Source organism: Bos grunniens, chromosome 7 (genome assembly GCF_055505025.1).
Source record: "Bos grunniens cultivar Pamir isolate PY7600 chromosome 7, Bosgru_T2T1.0, whole genome shotgun sequence".
NCBI lineage: Eukaryota > Metazoa > Chordata > Mammalia > Artiodactyla > Bovidae > Bos > Bos grunniens.
The window spans coordinates 44,567,228-44,585,884 of NC_141171.1; the positions used below are offsets into that span (position 1 = coordinate 44,567,228).

At 38.8% G+C, this 18,657-nt stretch overlaps 1 protein-coding gene across 3 annotated transcripts in view; it reads left to right on the forward strand.

Moving 5' to 3' along the window:
- HSPA4 (heat shock protein family A (Hsp70) member 4) overlaps positions 1 to 16,578 on the forward strand; it is a 61,426-nt gene extending 44,848 nt beyond the window's left edge. For all 3 annotated transcript variants that reach the window (XM_086411572.1, XM_086411571.1, XM_086411570.1), the window contains exons 10-19: positions 1,874 to 1,980; positions 2,589 to 2,722; positions 3,993 to 4,174; positions 5,199 to 5,288; positions 8,642 to 8,794; positions 9,661 to 9,786; positions 10,562 to 10,669; positions 12,143 to 12,262; positions 14,044 to 14,205; positions 14,379 to 16,578. In XM_086411572.1, the coding sequence (XP_086267698.1) occupies positions 1,874 to 1,980; positions 2,589 to 2,722; positions 3,993 to 4,174; positions 5,199 to 5,288; positions 8,642 to 8,794; positions 9,661 to 9,786; positions 10,562 to 10,669; positions 12,143 to 12,262; positions 14,044 to 14,205; positions 14,379 to 14,582 (1,386 nt within the window). In that variant the 3' untranslated portion in view covers positions 14,583 to 16,578. The remainder of the gene's footprint in view (positions 1 to 1,873; positions 1,981 to 2,588; positions 2,723 to 3,992; positions 4,175 to 5,198; positions 5,289 to 8,641; positions 8,795 to 9,660; positions 9,787 to 10,561; positions 10,670 to 12,142; positions 12,263 to 14,043; positions 14,206 to 14,378) is intronic.
- The last annotated feature ends 2,079 nt before the right edge of the window (positions 16,579 to 18,657 follow it).

The window sequence follows — 18,657 nt, forward strand, 5'->3', positions numbered from 1 at the left end:
ACTATTCTTTGGAACTCTGCATTCAGATGCTTATATCTTTCCTTTTCTCCTTTGCTTTTCGCTTCTTTTCTTTTCACAGCTATTTGTAAGTCCTCCCCAGACAGCCATTTTGCTTTTTTGCATTTCTTTTCCATGGGGATGGTCTTGATCCCTGTCTCCTGTACAGTGTCACGAACCTCAGTCCATAGTTCATCAGGCACTCTTATCTATCAGATCTAGGCCCTTAAATCTATTTCTCACTTCCACTGTATAATCATAAGGGATTTGATTTAGGTCATACCTGAATGGTCTAGTGGTTTTCCCTACTTTCTTCAATTTCAGTCTGAATTTGGCAATAAGGAGTTCATGAATATAATCAATCTGATTTCGGTGTTGACCATCTGGTGATGTCCATGTGTAGAGTCTTCTCTTGTGTTGTTGGAAGAGGGTGTTGCCTATGACCAGTGCATTTTCTTGCAAAACTCTATTAGGCTTTGCCCTGCTTCATTCCATATTCCAAGGCCAAATTTGCCTGTTACTCCAGGTGTTTCTTGACTTCCTACTTTTGCATTCCAGTCCCCTATAATGAAAATGACATCTTTTTTGGGTGTTAGTTCTAAAAGGTCTTGTAGGTCTTCATAGAACCATTCAACTTCAGCTTCTTCAGCTTACTGGTTGGGGCATAGACTTGGATTACTGTGATATTGAATGGTTTGCCCTGGAAACGAACAGAGATCATTCTGTCGTTATTGAGATTGCATCCAAGTACTGCATTTCGAACTCTTTTGTTGACCATGATGGCTACTCCATTTCTTGTGAGGGATTCCTGCCCGCAGTAGTAGATACAATGATCGTCTGAGTTAAATTCACCCATTCCAGTCCGTTTTAGTTCGCTGATTCCTAGAATGTCAACGTTCACTCTTGCCATCTCTTGTTGGACCACTTCCAATTTGCTTTGATTCATGGACCTGACATTCCAGGTTCCTATTCAATATTGCTCTTTACAGCATCGGACATTGCTTCTATCACCAGTCACATCCACAACTGGGTATTGTTTTCGCTTTGGCTCCATCCCTTCATTCTTTCTGGAGTTATTTCTCCACTGATCTCCAGTAGCATATTGGGCACCTACTGACCTGGGGAAGTTCCTCTTTCAGTATCGTATCATTTTGCCTTTTCATACTGTTAAGTGGTTTGCCATTCCCTTCTCCAGTGGACCACATTCTGTCAGACCTCTGCACCATGACCCGCCTGTCTTAGGTGGCCCCACGGGCATGCCTTAGTTTCATTGAGTTAGACAAGGCTGTGGTCCTAATGTGATTAGATTGACTAGTTTTCTCTGAGTATGGTTTCAGTGTGTCTGTGTTAACATTCCCTGGTAGCTCAGAGGTTAAAGTGTCTGCTTGCAATGCGAGAGACCTGGGTTCGATCCCTTGTTTGGGAAGATCCCCTGGAGAAGGAAATGACAATCTACTCCAGAATTCTTGCCTGGAGAATCCCATGGATGGAGGAGCTTGGTGGGCTACAGTCCACGGGGTCACAAAGAGTCGGACACGACTGAGCGACTTCACCGCTTATTTGGACTTCCCTGGTGGCTCAGATGGTAAAGCGTCTGTCTAGAATGTGGGAGATCTGGGTTTAAGCCCTGGGTTGGGAAGATCCCCTGGAGAAGGAAATGGCAAGGCACTCCAGTACTCTTTCCTGGAAATTCCCATGGACAGAGGGGCCTGATTGGCTACAGTCTATGGGGTCACAAAGGGTCGTCACCACTTATTTAGATACTGCTAAATTATTAATGTAAGTAGATGCTCTTCTGAAGTCATTTTACTTATAGGTCTTATATAGTTCATAATGCCTATTTGACAAATGGAGTTTTTAAAAATTCTTATTGTAGTGTGCAATCTTATCGCCTGCTTTCAAAGTCAGAGAATTTTCTATCACTGATGTAGTACCATATTCAATATCTCTGAGATGGAATTCTCCAGCTGAAGAAGGGTCAAGGTAATGTTTTTTTAATGATTTTTGTACTTAACAAGTTAAGTCTTGGTAAATACTCTGTTTCAGCTTACACAAATCTCTTATGTTATAGTGCATGAAGCAAAGTGATTATTTACTTTACTCATCAGAATAAGTTTGTGTCCTTATTAATTTTGTTTATTTGATCCTGCTGAAATAATTGGTGCCTTTTATGTGCCCTGGTGGCTCAGACGGTAAAGAGTCTGCCTGCAGTGCGGGAGACGTGTGCTCGATCCCTGGGTTGGGAAGATCCCCTGGAGAAGGAAATGGCAACCCACTCCAGTGTTCTTTCCTGGAGAATCCCATGGGCGGAGGAGCCTGACAGGCTGCAGTCCCCAGGGTCGCGAAGAGTCGGACATGACTTCACTTTAACTTTTACTTTCATGTGTCGAAGTGTGTGTGTGTGTGTTTAAAACTGATACTTTACATAAACACACTTAGATTTTTTGTTTTTCTTAGAAACTCTTATGAACTGGAAATGATGCCAGTTGAGAAGAGTAACTAGAGTTGTATAATAATTACAAAACTAGAATACCTGGGTAAAAGTGTTAGAAATGTCCTAAATTTGTGTTTGTCTTTTTTCCTCCATTCAGTGACTGTGAAGTCTTTTCAAAAAATCATGCTGCTCCTTTCTCTAAAGTACTCACATTTTATAGAAAGGAACCTTTCACTCTTGAGGCTTATTATAGCTCTCCTCAAGATTTGCCTTATCCAGATCCTGCTATAGGTAAGTAAAGAGTTGGGAATTTAAAAAATTGTGTACTTGGGAGAATGGGAATAGCAAAGTAAGTATCATATACTGAAATGTGAGTATTTTAAATCACATGCACAAAAAAACCTTTCAGAATGGGAATAGCAAAGTGAGTATAATATACTGAAATTTGAATACTTTAAATCACATGCACAAAAAAACCTTTCAGTTTTATTATCAGGTTCAGAACCAGCAGGATGGTCATTATTTAATTGGATCTCCTCCTGTGGACCGAAGTTCTTTTTTTTTAAATAAGATTTTTAAAATTAATTTTAATCAGTTAAAAAATTTTTGGCTGCACCATGTGGCTTATTAGTTCTTAGTTCCCTGACCAGGAATCAAACCTGTGCCCTTGACAGGGAAAGCATGATGGAGTCCTGACCATTGGACCACCAAGGAATTCCCTGGGCTGTAGTTCTTGGTTAATGCACATTATTTATTGTTATACTTTGTGCATACTGTGATGCTGGTTACTGAAAGTATTCAATTCTGACCCTAACATAGAGTTAGGTGTACACAGAAAAATTATTAGCAGATTGTGATAATCAGTCATAGGCTATGGAACCATGTTGTCTTCATTCTTCATTGACTATGAGAAACTTAGTATCTGGAAATAATAACAGTTGAGGAGAGAGAATCTAGAGGGTTAATGATAATTACAGAACTAGAGTACATGCGTAAAGTATTAGGAACATCCTGAATGGCACTTAGAAGCTTAGAAAGTTAACCTACTGCGTTTTCCTCACTTGTAAAACAGAAATAAACATGATAATTAATAGTTTACAGAGTTTTATGACATTAAAAACATGAGCAAAACGCTAGTATAGTAACTGAATCTAGAAATGGCAGTTTCTTAATAAGTGACAATATGGAATCTTTGGGATTTTCAGTAGATGAAAATGTGACCAATCTGTTCTAGGAATTTACTCTGAAGCGACTTAGCAGCAGCAGCAGCATATAAAGATGAATTGGGATAAGGGACTGGAGGGAAGGACATGTTTGAAGAGTTAGGAGATACTTGAGTTCTTAATTGGGAGAAGATGATTAAAAGTTTGGTTATATGTGAAAGAAGGAGAAATCTGATGATGTATTAAGATTCTAAGAGTGCCCACTTTGCTTATTTGAAGTATTGTGCTACTGACCTTTCCCTGAGAAATGGACATAACCTGGCAGTATGGACATATATTTGTGTTTGAATTCATCCTCTTAGGTTATGTGTTCTCTTTTGTCTTTCATACATCCTTAGCTCAGTTCTCAGTTCAGAAAGTCACTCCTCAGTCTGATGGCTCCAGTTCAAAAGTGAAAGTCAAGGTTCGAGTAAATGTCCATGGCATTTTCAGTGTGTCCAGTGCCTCTCTAGTGGAAGTGCACAAGTTTGAGGAAAATGAGGAACCGATGGAAACAGATCAGAATGCAAAGGAGGAAGAGGTAATCTAGATAATTTTATACCATTTTAGGCCATTTATAATGGCTCAGAGGTGACACTTGTCTAGAAATTCTAGCAAATAGGGTGACAGAGCTGCTGAGAGTAGGTTTGCATGCATAGCCCATCATGTGTGAACTAGCACAAAGTATTTATATGGAATTTGTATAGAAATGGGACATAGTCGGCTTCCTCCTTTAGACCATGCGCTTGTCAATTTGAGTTATTCTTGATTCTTTTGTGATTACTGGAGAATGCTGAGTCTCAGTTGATTATTTCCATAGGTAGCGTAGAATTCGCACTCATCTGTTGGAGTCATGCACTGGGCCTTGTCCTTATTGTGTGTAAAAATCAAGGCTTTATAAAACTGCATGAACTTATGTTCAGGTCTCATCCCCACAGATTTTGTTAAAGTTGGTCTGGGCTACAGCCCAGGTAGGTGTTGGTTTTAAAAACCTCCGAGGCTATTATAATACGCCATAGGCATTGAAAGCTAGTGTGATTCAGGGTCTCTACAGACATCTTTATTATTGGCAGGCTTTGTTCTTTAAGCACTTCTAAAAGAATTTTCAAGGTGTCCACTTTCCCTAATGCATACAGTGGTTGTACTTTTGAGGATGAAATGTCTGATTTTAAAAACTACTGTAAGAAGAGAGAAATGTGTTCATGAGGAAGCAAGGAGAAACTCATGTTCTCTTCAGATTTTATTGTGTTAAATATTGCCACACTACATACTTCTGAGTACTGCTATGGCTTTATAATGTAGTTCTGTAACCACTCTTTTGTATATAAGGGCAGGCAAATGTTATCTCCATTGTACAGATGTGGTAACTGAGATCCAGAGAGGAAAACTTTTGTGTTCTAAGTATAACATATATGTCATAGCTGGAATTAGAGTCTGGTTTGTCTGATTGCTGGTAATTAGCAGGAATTCCATATCCTGTGATTTTGCCACTGTGTCGTGAAAGTTGCTTTAGTCTTTTCGCTAGTATTTCCTAGTTTCAGAATTCGATGTGACCTGTTTTTCAGAAGATGCAAGTGGACCAGGAGGAGCCACATGTTGAAGAGCAACAGCAGCAGACACCAGCAGAAAATAGGGTGGAGTCTGAAGAAATGGAGGTATAAATTGTATTTTACAGTGTGATTTGCTGTCTTTTTACATACATGGTTTTGACCTGACATATTATGTCTTGGAAGGGGATTAGAAATCTTCATTTCTTTGAACAGTCCTTTTTTTTTTTGGTGTTGAAATAGAATTTATTTAGAATAGTTTTTTGTTTAAAAAAATCCCCCTAATCTAAAAGTTTGGCTTTCAGCACATATCAGGTTGCTGCCTTATCATATTCAGGCTGCCTTAACAGCCTTTAGAAATATTAAAATTGTAAACATTAATGAAACACTCCGAGTCTTCCTTAAATAATGTATGACAAGTTCCAGTCTAGTACTCTTAAAGGCAAAATTATATCAGTTCTCATAATTTTGACATGTAGTCTTTATAATTTAAGAGATCAATGTAACATTCCCCTAAAGAGCTGTTTATAACACTGTGTATCAGGAAGAGAGAGAATACAGAGGTCTTTCAGTTCTGCCTTGCATAGAGATAAAACTCAATAATATTAACTCCACAATACTTAACAGCCTTTCATAAAACAAGTAACAACTTTCTGCTTTAGTTTCCAAGAAGCCAGAAAACTGATCTCTAAATTTGAAGCTTTACGTCCCTCTGCCTCAAATTCTGAGATGCTCTTTTGATTTACACACCAGTTTTACATGAGGCCGATTGTCCCATTTAAGAATGGTCTGAGTATTGTGATTTTCTTTTTTTAAATAAATATTCAACTGGAAAATCCCTGGGCAAGGCCTTACCAATCAGTATTTTAATATTGAAAATTGAAGTGTTTAACATAATATAAATTCGCTTAGGCCTTGAGGCTTTTAAGTTCCTTTCAGACCAAAAGCTCTCAGTGCAGTGGGGTGAAATTGAGAGCTATGTGGTGGACTTTATTTCCCACTTTGATAAAACTAGATTTCTGCAGATCTTGTAGCTCTGTCATGTCAGTGTAGTTTCAGAGTCTTACTATTTACTATCGTAGTTTTCCAGGTAATTTATAACGGCCCGAGCTATTGATACGTAGCCTAATACAAAAGAAATCGAAAGGAGAAAATTTGAAATCATTTGCTTGAGATTACAGGACTGTATTATTGTTGAAATGTCTGTCTCAAGCAGTGTGAATCTGTTAGCAGTGAGCCTTGGGGTCCTCGGGAAGTCCATGGGAAATAAAAGACCTTGTAAACTTGGCTAAGGTTGTGCAGCACCCATCAGTCCCACTCGTGAGACTATGCTGCTAATCCCCTTTCTGCCAGTATATTTGAAGTCTTAAAGCAAGATTTTGTAGTGTGTTTGGAAAGTGTGTTTGGCAAGATGGTCTTTGAACTTTAGTCTGGATGGCATGTGGGAAGAAAGCACTCAGAAGCCCTAGTTTGACTAGTGATTGGTTCATGCTGGTTTCTGAATTGCTGTTACTAATAGTCATCTTACCCATAACTTACTCTTCACTAATAGTGAAACATGATTTTTTCAAATTTTGTCAACTCTTCTGAAACTTATCTTTACCTTGAAATACTGTTCAAAATAATAATATATTGACATACAGTTTGTAGATAATATTGAAATGAATGTGTAACATTTTTGGGTGCATTACAACCTGTTCTTTAACTTTTCAGTTTTCATGTTTAAATTTTGGCATCAGCATTGAAAACAGCTTCTCTTACAAATTATGTATGACATTGCAGGGTATAATCTCACCTCCTAAGGTATTTCTGATTGTGGCATTTAAAAAAGTTTGGCAGAGCCTTTAGGAGGCTCAAGTCTGGTACCCATTTTCATGTCGGTTAACAAACTTTAATTAATTTAACTTTGCAAATAATTGTAAAAAGAGAAAATAATGGACAGAGGAAATCATGCTGACAGATGCTTTAGTGTCTTGTAGGCCTTTTCGGAGGTGAAGACCTGTTGTTGCCTGGGTTGGGGGCAGCAGTGGGGGAGAGAAATACCTATTTTTCTTTGTTCTTGAAGGTGGGGGAGGAGAAAGGAGTGAGGTGGGCCTGACCTTTCCTCCTCCCCCCATCAGGCCTTAGAGGTGTGGGAAGTTTCATGGAGTTATTTAGGTTCCTTTCGTGAGGTGGCTTGGGAACTGACACCTTTTGTAGTATTGTTTTTAAAGGAAATAAAATACAAATGGTAACATAAATTTCAGCTCTGACGTAAGATTTGGACAGGAGGTGGGGAAATGACTTTGAAATCTTGCCTCATGTCATAGAGAAGATTATATTCCAGATTATTTGAAAGTTACAGATGAAGAATTAAAAACAGCTGGAATGGGACTTCCCTGATGGTCCAGTGGTTAAAAATCTGCCAGTGCAGACATGGGTTTGATCCCTGGTCCAAGAGGATCCCATATGCCACAGATCACACAGCTAAGCCTGTGCACCACAACTACTGAGCTTGCTGCCCTGTAATAAGAGGAGCGCCTCAGTGAGAAGCCTTGCACCACAACTAGACAGGCTGTGTGTAGCTGCAATGAAGGCCCAGCGCAGCCAAAAGGAGATAAATATTAAAAAAAAGAGCTGGAATGAATATTTTTCTAATCTGTGAATCAGCAGGAGCTTTGAAAGCATGAAAGCAGTGAAAGTAATCACAAAGGGAAAGATGGATGGGTTAAAAAATAAAAGCTTGCATAGACTAATAAAAGATTAGAAAAAATCTAGAAGAGTCAATCACTGGGGGGAAAAATCACAAAGATCCCAAGAGAATGGTGAATGAAATATGACTAGGCAATTTGGAGGAGTAAATATACCTTATAAATGTGTAAGAAAAGGTTATTGCCCCAATGAAAATAATAGATCACGGCAAATGAATTCTTCTTTGTGGCCAGGGTACAGCGAAATGGACTCTCTTACTCCTTGTGAGAATCGAAATAGGTATAGATACTCTGGAAGTCATCTTATTGCTGTATTTCTGATCCTTAAAAATTTCATTACCCTCTCCCTACTCATTTCCTATGCATGTTTGTATGTTTAGATAAGAGTGGAAGAAAATTAGAGAATATTTAATTGTAATGGTATGTTGATGGTGGGGTTATGGGAGTTTATGTGTGTGTGTATGTATGTATATGTGTATATGTGTGTACAAATCAGTAGTAAGTATAATCACACTGTGATACAATCAGTCTCCAGAACTTCTTTCATCTGTCTAACCAAAATTCATTTCTTCTATTCGTTCTTTCCCCATCCTCTGGGAACCACCATTACTTTTTATCTCTATGGATTTGACTATTCATATATTTCTAACTTTGCAGGTATTATAAGAAAACAAACTTAAGTTAGTAAAAAAGCAAAACCAACCTTTGAAACATGACCCATTTGGAAGCTGGAGTCTGTATGTATGTACTTAATGATTTCTCTTATTTTAGACCTCACAAGCTGGATCAAAAGACAAAAAGATGGACCAACCACCTCAAGCCAAGAAGGCAAAAGTGAAGACCAGTACTGTGGACCTGCCAATTGAGAATCAGCTCTTATGGCAGATAGACAGAGAGATGCTCAACTTATACATTGAAAATGAGGTGGTTATTTTAAGTCTGCTAGAGCAATAAGCTAGAACAGTAATGTGACCATAGTGTTCAAATGTGTCTAGTGACCTTTATGCATTGTGTGGGGTTTGGGAATAATTGAACGTTTTGGGGTATTGGAGGACAAGTTTAGTAGATCCCAAGATACATCATCAAAATTGTTTTATGGTGATACGTCTGTTGCTAAAAACTCTCTTACGAAATCTCTTAATATTTCGGGGAGGTATCATTCATGTTTTTGGGTGTGTGAGTTTGGTTGTTCACTAGAGATTGGGATGTTTGAGGCCAGGGTCAGGGAAGTCGATCAGTGGGAGAACTCAGAGTAGCCTTAATGTTCTGTTTATTAGTTTCTGTTACCAGTCAGTATGTAACTCTGGTTATGGTGAGTGATGCAGTGTTTGGGACCTTGGGGCACAATTATTCAATTAATTGTTGTCTTTGAGGTTTCTTATGATAGGTACATTGGGTCTTAGAATAGTTTTATAGAACCTTTAGCATCTATACTATATGAATAATTTTTATTTTTCCTGGGTATGTAATACAAGCAGGTTATACCCACCTTGTGACAGTGAGCTAATAGTTTCTTTTAGTTCTTGTCCTAGCATTTTCCTTATTTTTACTTTTGAGTTTCAGCATCTTGCTATTTCTTCTGTTGCTCTTTTTTTCCTAAGCATACCCACGAAACTCCTACTTGATCGTCATAATTTACTGAGGACTAACGCCTCTAGCTCTTTTCTCGGATGATTTGCAGAACTAAAAGGATTTTGGGAAGAAGGCTTCTCTTAACTTTTATTACTATATTACTTAATGGTTAAGAGGAAATTGTCTCAGTTTTTTGAATGTCTGACTACTGTTCACAGGGTAAGATGATCATGCAGGATAAACTAGAGAAAGAGAGGAATGATGCTAAGAATGCAGTAGAAGAATATGTGTACGAAATGAGAGACAAGCTGAGTGGTGAATATGAGAAGTTTGTGAGTGAAGATGTAAGTATGTGCCGCCGTGTGTCTGCTCATTTTGTGTCTTCTGGGAGGATCCTTAAATGTACTTACAAGTGATGTTTTGCATCTGTAGGTATACAGTAAAATGATTAAAAATATTTTTTGGGGGGCAGTTTTATATTGTGTTTTTATATAGTATTGGTGGAGTGTTTCCTAAAGGTTAGTCTTTGTGCATCACTTTTTTTGGTGTGTCACTTTTTGATACACTTGCATGCTATAATTTACCTAGGATTTTTCTTTAAAAAAAGCTCACTTTTCTCCTGATGCTTATTTTAACTCACTTGTTAGAAAAAGATTTACGTATAATTGACATATCATTTTAGTTGTTTCAGATGTGCAGCATAATGATTAGATGTTTATATACGTTGTAAAATGATTACCATCAGAAGTCTAAACATCTATCACTACACATACTTGATTTTTTTTCTTGTGATGAGAACTTTTAAGATTTATTCTCTTAGTTGCTTTCAATACAGTGTTATTTACTCTTAACACACTTATTTTTAAATATACTTTTTAATTCTGAAATTTTCAAACATATCCAAATGTCTCCTACAGTGGAGAAAATAATGTAATAAACCCCCTTGTACCTATAAAACAAAATAAGATTGTGTCAGTCTTGTTTCCTATATCCCCATCTCCCAACTACCTCATGTTTTAATGAAAATCCAGATGTATCATGGTCTGTGACTGTTTCTTTATTCCTGAATCAACTAATTTTTGATCGACTTAATTGTACAATTGTTTCCTTCATCTTTAGGACCGTAACAATTTTACCTTGAAACTAGAAGATACTGAAAATTGGTTGTATGAGGATGGAGAAGACCAGCCAAAGCAAGTTTACGTGGATAAATTGGCTGAATTAAAAGTAAGTGATTCTTGAAAGCGAAATGTTGTACTTTGCATGGAGAACACCTCAAAATTCTAATTCTCATGTTAAATGAAGGCAGGTTGAAAGTGATTGAAAAGCTATACTTTTTATCACTTAGTTTCACTTTTTTTTTTTAACTTGATGATAACAAAACAATTTTTCTGAAAATTGAGTTCAGACATAAAATGTTTCACTGAATTGGAGCTTGAGTGTGTTCTTAATGTCAAGAAATTGAAAGACTAACAGGATGTATTCCTGTCCTCTAACAGGCAGTGGCAGTGCAGTTGGAGCAGGGCTGTGTATATACAGCTTCGATTCTCAATAGAGCAGAAGTGACTGGTTTTGTATGTAAAGAAGTGATAGTTACACTTCAGAGTTAAAAGTCCAAAGAATTATTTAAAAAGTTGAGGCCTCTTGTTTGGAAAAAGATGCAAGTACGCAAGAACTTTTTCCATTTCTGTGGTTACTTAGTTTCTTGCTAAACTATTCCATTGTTGACTAACCTTTGGAATGGAATTGCTCAGGGACAGTAAGCACATGCAGTTGCCTGTCATTCTGGCAAGAATGTTAAGGGTCTCCAGTGAGATCCTGCTCATTGAGTTTTTTTATTTACTTTTTTTTTATGGGACTTGTTTAACACATGGAAGGAGACAGAATAATAGCTTCAGCTGTTGTCAGCTTATATCCAGTTTTGGTCCATATCTGCTCCTTTCCACTTCCAGTTATTCTTAAGCAAGTCTCTTAGGTTATAGTTAACCCCAGAATATATCAATGTGTATTTAAAAGAAAATATAACCTTATGCTGTACCATTATCACATGTGTAAAAATTCCTTAACATCACTATTAATATCACCATATGTTCAGTCAGTTTTGAGGTTCCAGTTGTTTCATAAATTATGTTTTAGCTTCTTTGACTCAGGATCCAAATAGGGCCCATACACTGTGTTGATATATCTCTTAAATCTGTATCCGTAGTTCTCCTTCCATCAGTTTCTCTTTCTTTACTTAGTTGATGAAAAAACTGAATCATTTGTCCTGGAGAATTTATTCCCAGTCTATATTTTACTCCTTTTCACCCCTGTGGTGTTTTATCTTATTGGTAAATTTATGGTTAGAGCTGGAGGCTTTGTAAGATACAGATTTAAACATTTTTGGCAAGTGTACTTCCTATCCAGTGTTTTATATCACTGTCAGGAGGCATCTCATTTTTGGTTGTCTCCCCAGTGTATTTTGAGAACTAGGGTTCAGGTGACAAGTTGAAGTGGCTCCACATGGAACAGAATTGATGTATATTCTAATGAAGCCTGAGGATACTATTTCGACCGTCTGGGGAAAAATATTCAACTTCTTATATATAGAACACAGAGATTAAATGAATTTTAATTCATAATCAATCTTAGTAGAAAAATACTGCTTTTGTTAGTTTAAACTCCCCTGTGAAGAATTTGTATATTCTCTCTTCTAATAAGAATCTAGGTCAGCCTATTAAGATGCGATTCCAGGAATCTGAAGAAAGACCAAAATTATTTGACGAACTAGGGAAACAAATCCAACAGTATATGAAAGTAATCAGCTCTTTCAAAAACAAGGTATCTTTTCTTTTTTTCCTCTTCCCTACTAATGTTTTGGTAGAATTCTGAGACATTTTCATAGCAGTTTTTTCTGTTATTTAATAACATTGTTTTCTTTTTGGATGTTAATGTCATATAATATTTTATTTAACCTTATTAACAACTGGGATTTGCTGCTTCTCTTTAGTAAGGAGACTCAGTAATTGAGCAGTATTACTCAGTTTCCTTTTCTTGTTATGAAATGTTTCATTAGTGACTTAACTTGCTCTAGTCTGGTCTTAGAACACATTAGACAAATAATTTAGTTTGTAGGACTGTTTCAACAATAAACTATGGGTATCATTTTCTTGAGTACTATATGATACTCCAAAATATATTATATCATTAAATCTACACAGTACGTTTATGAAATAGGTGGTTTAATCCTTACCCAGGTTACTCTTGGGGGAGCTGGGATTTGGCCTGTGGTCTGGGTTGCTCTCAGACTTTGGTCAATAGTTTGGTTAATTCTGCTTTTATACTCTAGGTTCTTGATGTATTGTCAGTGTTTAGTTCAGTTCAGTTGCTCAGTCGTGTCCAACTCTTTGCGACCCCATGAACGGTAGCATGCCAGACCTCCCTGTCCATCACCAGCTCCCAGAGCCTACCCAAACTCAGGTCCATTGAGTCGGTGATGCCATCCAACCGTCTCATCCTCCATCGTCCCCTTCTCCTCCTGCCCTCAATCTTTCCCAGCATCAGGGTCTTTTCCAATGAGTCAGCTCTTTGCATCAGGTGGCCAAAGTATTGGCGTTTCAGCTTCAACATCACTCCTTCCAGTGAACACCCAGGACTGATCTCCTTTAGGATGGACTGGTTGGATCTCCTTGCAGTCCAAGGAACTCTCAAGAGTGTTCTCCAGCACCACAGTTCAAAAGAATCAATTCTTTGGCGCTCAGCTTTCTTTATAGTCCAACTCTCACATCCATACATGACTACTAGAAAAACCATAGCCTTGACTAGATGGACCTTTGTTGGCAAAGTAATGCCTTTGCTTTTTAATATCCTGTCTAGGTTGGTCATAACTTTGCTTCCAAGGAGTAAATGTCTTTTAATTTCATGGCTGCAGTCACCATCTGCAGTGATTTTAGAGCCCCCAAAAATAAAGTCAACCACCGTTTCCCCATCTATTTGCCATGAAGTGATGGGACCTGATGCCATGATCTTAGTTTTCTGAGTTTTGAGCTTTAAGCTAACTTTTTCACTCTCTTTCACTTTCATCAAGAGGCTCTTTGGTTCTTCTTCACTTTCTGCCATAAGGGTGGTGTCATCTGCATGTAAGAAACTTAAATATAATAAACTAAGCTTTCTAAAAAGATGAATTTTAAAATTTTACTTCTGAAAGGATTCTTTTAAAAAACTGTATTCATAATTATTTTGTTTCTTAACTTCGATACCTAAACCTCCAGTCTCATATCTAATGACATGGCCTTTTTTTGCATTGTAAAATTATATTTATTTATTTGCAAAATTATATTTATAAGATTTTGTGTAAAGCATGTGTTGTTTATACTGTTGAAACCTTTTAATTGCCACCTTGTGTATTCCTTTTGACCTTGAAATGCATTTTCTCTGTGTTAAAAATTGAGGTTACTTTCCTTTATTGAATTTTTAGGGAATTGAATGTATAGCTTGTGAGGCTAGATGGACTTCATTTTCGGAAAGATTGTAGCTTTTTGGAAGATGCTGAAGAACTAGGCAGTATTTGAGTAGGGACTGTATTATTCTTTGATGCTTGTCTGGTTGGCTTCTGGTTATAGGAGGACCAGTATGATCATTTGGATGCTGCTGACATGCTGAAGGTGGAAAAAAGCATGAATGAGGCCATGGAGTGGATGAATAACAAGCTGAATCTGCAGAACAAGCAGAGTCTGACCATGGATCCAGTTGTCAAGGCAAAAGAGATTGAAGCTAAAATTAAAGTAATTCATGATTTTAAAGATTTAATAGTTTTTTCTAGTCGGTATTATTAATAGAGAATTTCATTACTCCATCTTTGGTTACATCTTGGGGATAGGATAAGAGAGGGTGGGCTTTGATTTTAGTATGCTATGTAAAATTACAAAAACCACTGTTTTCTCTCCTGTTGTTTTAGGAGCTGACGAGTATCTGCAGCCCTATAATTTCAAAGCCCAAACCCAAAGTGGAACCTCCAAAAGAGGAGCAAAAAAATGCAGAGCAGAATGGACCAGTGGATGGACAAGGAGACAACCCGGGCCCTCAGGCTGCTGAGCAGGGTACAGACACAGCTGTGCCTTCGGATTCAGACAAGAAGCTTCCTGAAATGGACATTGATTGATTCTAACAATTGTTTATATTAAAACAGACTATTATAAAGCTTTAAGTTGTCAACTTTGTTCTAAATATCAACTAGAGCAATTAAATACTGGAGATTTCTTAGTCAGTTTTTAGGGGACTTGAGGGGGAGGGGATATCAGTAATGTATGGAGCATTTTGACTTCTAAATAGTTAGATACAGAAATGAAGTGCATTGTATCTTTTTCATAATGGTACTATTTAGAAGCCCAGTTAGTCTTACTGAGCTTATGCTTCACTCCTTTTATGTTTAATCATGCTTATACAAAGAGAAGTTTGTTTTAGAAAGTTGAGCTATAGCACAGGCTATACCTAGCTATCAAGCAAACTTTTTGTTATGACATAAATGACAGGAACTCTTAATTGTGCTTAAAAATTCTGCTGTGGAGGTTGCCACAAAGGCTCCCCGCCTGGTGTGGGGATGGGGGAGGGATCTCCCTCTGTTTCTGAGGGCTAGAGCATGGCGTAGATTAACGTAGAACAACAAAGGTGTGCTCTGAGCTTCACGTGTCACTCCGCTCCCCTGGGACCCCCCCCTCCCCCAATCTTCCCATCTTTCCCAGATAAAAGGGGTTCCCATTACAAATGCCGTGTGTTGCTCTTGGGGAAATAGACCCTTTCACCTGGAGCAGGTTGTTAACTGAGGATTTTAAACCTGGAGGTTCTTCCTGAGAATGTATATTTCTGAAAGTATGTTCATTAATATCCCAAGCATCAAAGTCTAAATAATTTTCTCTTCAGAAGGTTAGAATTGGGTAGATGTATTGTTGGATATAGGCATGGTAAATTTAACTGAGGGGTTGATTCTTGTTAATTATGGTATAAAGATTTGTATCCTGGCCTGCTTGTTCAGGTGAGAGATATTCTGTGTAAATTTGAGGTATAGCGTGAAGTCTTAGGACAAGAGTTAAGTTCTTTTTTGGCTCATTCACAGTCACTTCTGTGTTAAGCGTTAACATCTGTCATGAATCTGCCAATGTGTATGTGTTAAACGGCTGACAGACTGTACAAAAAACTAAGATGCACTGGATTGTACTGGATGAGTCTGAAGTTAGTGTTTGTGGTGCCTGACTTCAGCAGTGCCTCATTCTTGCTCTGCGGTCACCGTCAGGAGCGCCAGAGCATTCCCTGTGGCAGTGCTTTGGGCGGTGTTGATAGGAGTGAGGCATTTGGGGAACTCTAAGGGAAACCTGTAGTATATTAGAGCCCAGAGCTGGTCCTTGCCCTAGAAACTGTTACAAGCTTTGTTGGTTACATTTTGGACCTTTGTAATAATTGTTAATCTGTATAACAGAGTGCTTCTCTGTTACTTTTGACTTAATGTTGTTAGAAATAAGAGTATACCTTGCATATTTAGAATGAGTTGCTGTCCATCTCTGCACTAAAAAATTCAGACTGTTATAAGCTCTTAAGTCCTGTACAGAAACGTTGCTTAGAGGAGGAAGGTGGAAGTGTATTTATGTTGGTGTGTAAGCATGCATGGAAGCCTCACAGCACCAGGACTTGGCCCTGTTCTTAGAACATCCTTTGTCCATTCTCTACCTGTCCAGCTTCAAGAGTTCAGCTGGCCTGCTGTGAGGCCAGGAGCTACTTTGGGGTGCTGGCTGCAGGATTAAGCCAATGCTTATGCAACTTGACTCAGTCCTTAATGGCCATTTCTTCTAAAAATTTTCTTTTGTGTGTGGGGAGGGTGTGGGACTTGGGATGGGGTTGAATTTGAGGTTTAAACTAGAATTAAGATGATGTGGTCTTCTTGCTCTCTGTTTAGACAGGCTTGCAGACCAATTGAATTTACATGGAGACCAGACCAGAGAGTAACAGTTGATGACTTGTGTGCAGACAAACATTTATCCAGGTTGCATTATCTAAATTGGTTTGTTAAAGCTCCAGGTTACATTCTTACACAAAGAAAAACATTCAGTAAACATGAGACAAGTTTAGGAAAACTTAATAAAAAGAAACCTGTCTTACACGCTTAAGGAATGGTTTTCTTAATTTCATAATTGTGTGTGTGTGTCTGTGTTTTCAATAAAAAATTTTCTCTGGAGGGTAGCTAAATTCCAAGTTGTTAACTTTTGTCAGTGATCTCCATTCTGAAGAACATTCAAGGCTCAGCACATTGGGTGGCAGGAAGTAGTTCTCTTTCCATACTCAACTCTCCCATGCTGAGTCTCAGCCCAGTTCTCTGGTTTAGGAATCCTTACCTTGTTCCTGTAACTGGGCCTTACTTTGAGGGTTTTTACAATAGCAGAAGGTGAGTTATGGCCCCATGAAGGCCAGTGCCAGGACTGATGCCTGCCCCTTCAGAGAACAGGACATGGCCCAGAATGTGCTTTCAACAGTGACTACCATGATAGTCGCAGTAGTGTGCACGTGCCTGTGTGTGTTGTTGTCTATGTGGGGTGGTGGTGAGTGCTGAAAGGGGATGAAGCCATCAGAAGCGACCGTAAGTGTACAAAGCATGGCTTTCCTGTAGTTCGGCCACTTAATAGTCCCAGTGCTAGGCCTACCAAGAGAGCCGGTACTCGCCACCTTGAAGTGTTTGGAGTAAAGTTGCTTTTCTCTGGGCCTCTGGGAGAAGAGTGGACACCTGCTGGTGTGAGTGGGAAGCCTGGGCCCAGCCAGGCAGCTACTGATTATCCAGAGTGTAGCCATTTTATAGGCATGTTGGGAGTTGCATGGAGAGTATAGCAGACCTGTTTACTGGGGAGAGGTACCAGCATTCTTCTATGTCACTGGGGAAGAGGGTGTTGGAGGCAGAGCTAGGGCTGGTGTTGAAGGTTTTACAACGGGGCAGCTTCAGATTAATGTGAAGAACTTTCACAGCTCCCATGGGGTTGGTGAGGATTCACACAGGCTTTAGACCACTGACCTCTGAGATGCTTTGCAAGCATCTTAAGGGGTTTTTGTAGGGGAACTGTCAGAGGTGAAAGACGTGGTAGGGCTTGCTAGGGCCGAGAGACTGGAGTCTGGGTGTGGAGCACTGGGCTTCTAGCCTGAGAGTGACAGTGTTTTAGGGATGCTCGTGTGGTATGTGCAGAGTGAGTGGGACCTGGGGGAAGTTGGAGGTAGTAGAACTTTTAAAATCCATGTTTTAGGGTTGTGAACCAAAAGAAGGGGTAAATGGTAAGTCTTGGTGCTGGAGGAAAAGGGAAGATGGAAAGTGATTAAAAAAAAACCACCATGCTGTTAGAAGCAGGGGGAGTAGCCAGTCTTCATGGGCTAATGACAAGGGCACGCAGGCCAGGATTCAAGGACCAATTGGCGTATTATTGATCTGGCTTTTGGTAATACACTCTATATTTGGTTGATTTCAATCAGTTTAAGTGGCTTTAACAGATCATTTCTTACGTAAAATTTGTCAGTTACAAAACAGTATGCACAATTTCTCATTTGGAAAGAACATGGAATGTGTTTGCATAAAAGTAAAATCTGGCTAGATGTTTCAGAATGAAATGGGGTTTTCTGAAGGTGGGATTGGAGTGATTTTTTGTTAGGAAATTTTTGCTTGTTTGTGTTTTCTAAGATTTCTGTAATAAGCGTTTTGGAGTCTTTAGAAGTGTATTTGATTGATTTTTAGACTTTGTTTTGTTTTGCTCTATTTTTGTATTTGTTTGGTTGCATCAGGTCTTAGTTGTGGCTCATGGGGTCTTTGATCTTTGTGGTGGCATGCAGGATCTTTTCAGTTGTAGCAGGCATGTGAACTCTTAGTTGTGGCATGTGGGATCTAGTTCCCTGACCAGGGATCAAATCTGACTTGGGAGTGTGGAGTCCTAGCCACTGGACCATGAGAGAAGGTCCCTAGAAGTATATGTTAAGAAGAATGGCTCCAAGGTTTCAAAGCTGGAATAAAGGACGCAATGGACAGATGAAGCTCCTGGTCTGTAGGAGTCAGTGCAGATACTCCTGGCAGTCTGGATAAGGTTAGGAAGTTGTAGAACATGGAACAGGGATCCTGTAGCTACAGCTGCTGTGGAAGGAAGCTTTGGAAGTCAGGGTGTGTTCCTGCCTTAGGGAGTAAAGGATGGTTTTTTGGCTGTGTCAGGAAGAAGTGGGGG